Here is a 919-nt window from a genome sequence, read left to right as displayed (position 1 = left end):
CAGAAATAAAGGATGGACAAAAATCTGGGACAGGTAATTTAGCAATACATGTTCGATGTCATGTTCACTCAAGATAGAAGAGAATGTCTCTTCCCCGAATAAATTAGTGGGGGGTGGCCCATTGAAGCTGCATGTTCCCAGAGCACATCCTCCTGCCCTGAAGACTTATTAATAGGCTGGTCACACTTTGTGCAGGAGTCAGTCCCAGTCAGGACACAGCATGGACATGAGGATCCCCACTCAGCTCCTGGGGCTGCTGCTGCTCTGGCTCCCAGGTAAGGAAGGAGACACTAGCAGTTTACTTAGCTCAGTGTGCTCACTACTGCTTTGCTATTCAGGGAAATTCTGTTACAACATGAATAATTGTGTGGACATTTGTTTTTATGTTTCCAATCTCAGGTGCCAGATGTGACATCCAGATGACCCAGTCTCCATCCTCCCTGTCTGCATCTGTAGGAGACAGAGTCACCATCAATTGCAGGGCAAGTCAGTGTTTGGACGAACAGAGGCAAGATGGGTCTCTTTGGATTGATGTCACCTGGTGCATGCCCAGTTGGTCTGTACCTTCCCGGCCAATGCACCAGATGCAGGAACCCCGCCCGAGAGCCCCACGAGGGGGGACTCTGTCGGCCTTCTTTGCCGGAGGCCGACAGACTTCTTCCCCACACCTTAGGTTACCAAAATAAACTTGCAGTTTTGCTCCTGACCTTTGCCTACCCGCTGGTTCTTTTGTGCTCGCTCTGGTGGTCTTAGAAAAACAAATCAGTTGGTGCCGAACCCGGGAGGAGACCTCTCCTCAGGGCCCCCAGGGTCCGAGGAGCCTCCTCCTCCTCCTCGTGCCATGCCGCGGACAGACCAGGACCTGAGACCCGCTTCCCTCACTCTCATGGCCTCTCTGGGGTAAGTGCCCTTGTCTCCT

The 919-nt window shown here is 52.4% G+C and overlaps 1 gene segment (V, D, J or C); it reads left to right on the top strand.

The window, feature by feature from the left end:
- Positions 1–208: 208 nt before the first annotated feature.
- Positions 209–919, top strand: part of LOC105519680 — a 108890-nt gene continuing 108179 nt past the window's right edge. Inside the window, 1 exon segment of the V gene segment in view lies at positions 209–275. Within this exon segment, the coding sequence occupies positions 221–275 (55 nt within the window).

Source organism: Colobus angolensis, unplaced genomic scaffold (genome assembly GCF_000951035.1).
Source record: "Colobus angolensis palliatus isolate OR3802 unplaced genomic scaffold, Cang.pa_1.0 Scaffold357, whole genome shotgun sequence".
NCBI lineage: Eukaryota > Metazoa > Chordata > Mammalia > Primates > Cercopithecidae > Colobus > Colobus angolensis.
Note: the sequence above shows the minus strand (reverse complement) of the source record. Positions and strands in the feature narration are given on the sequence as shown.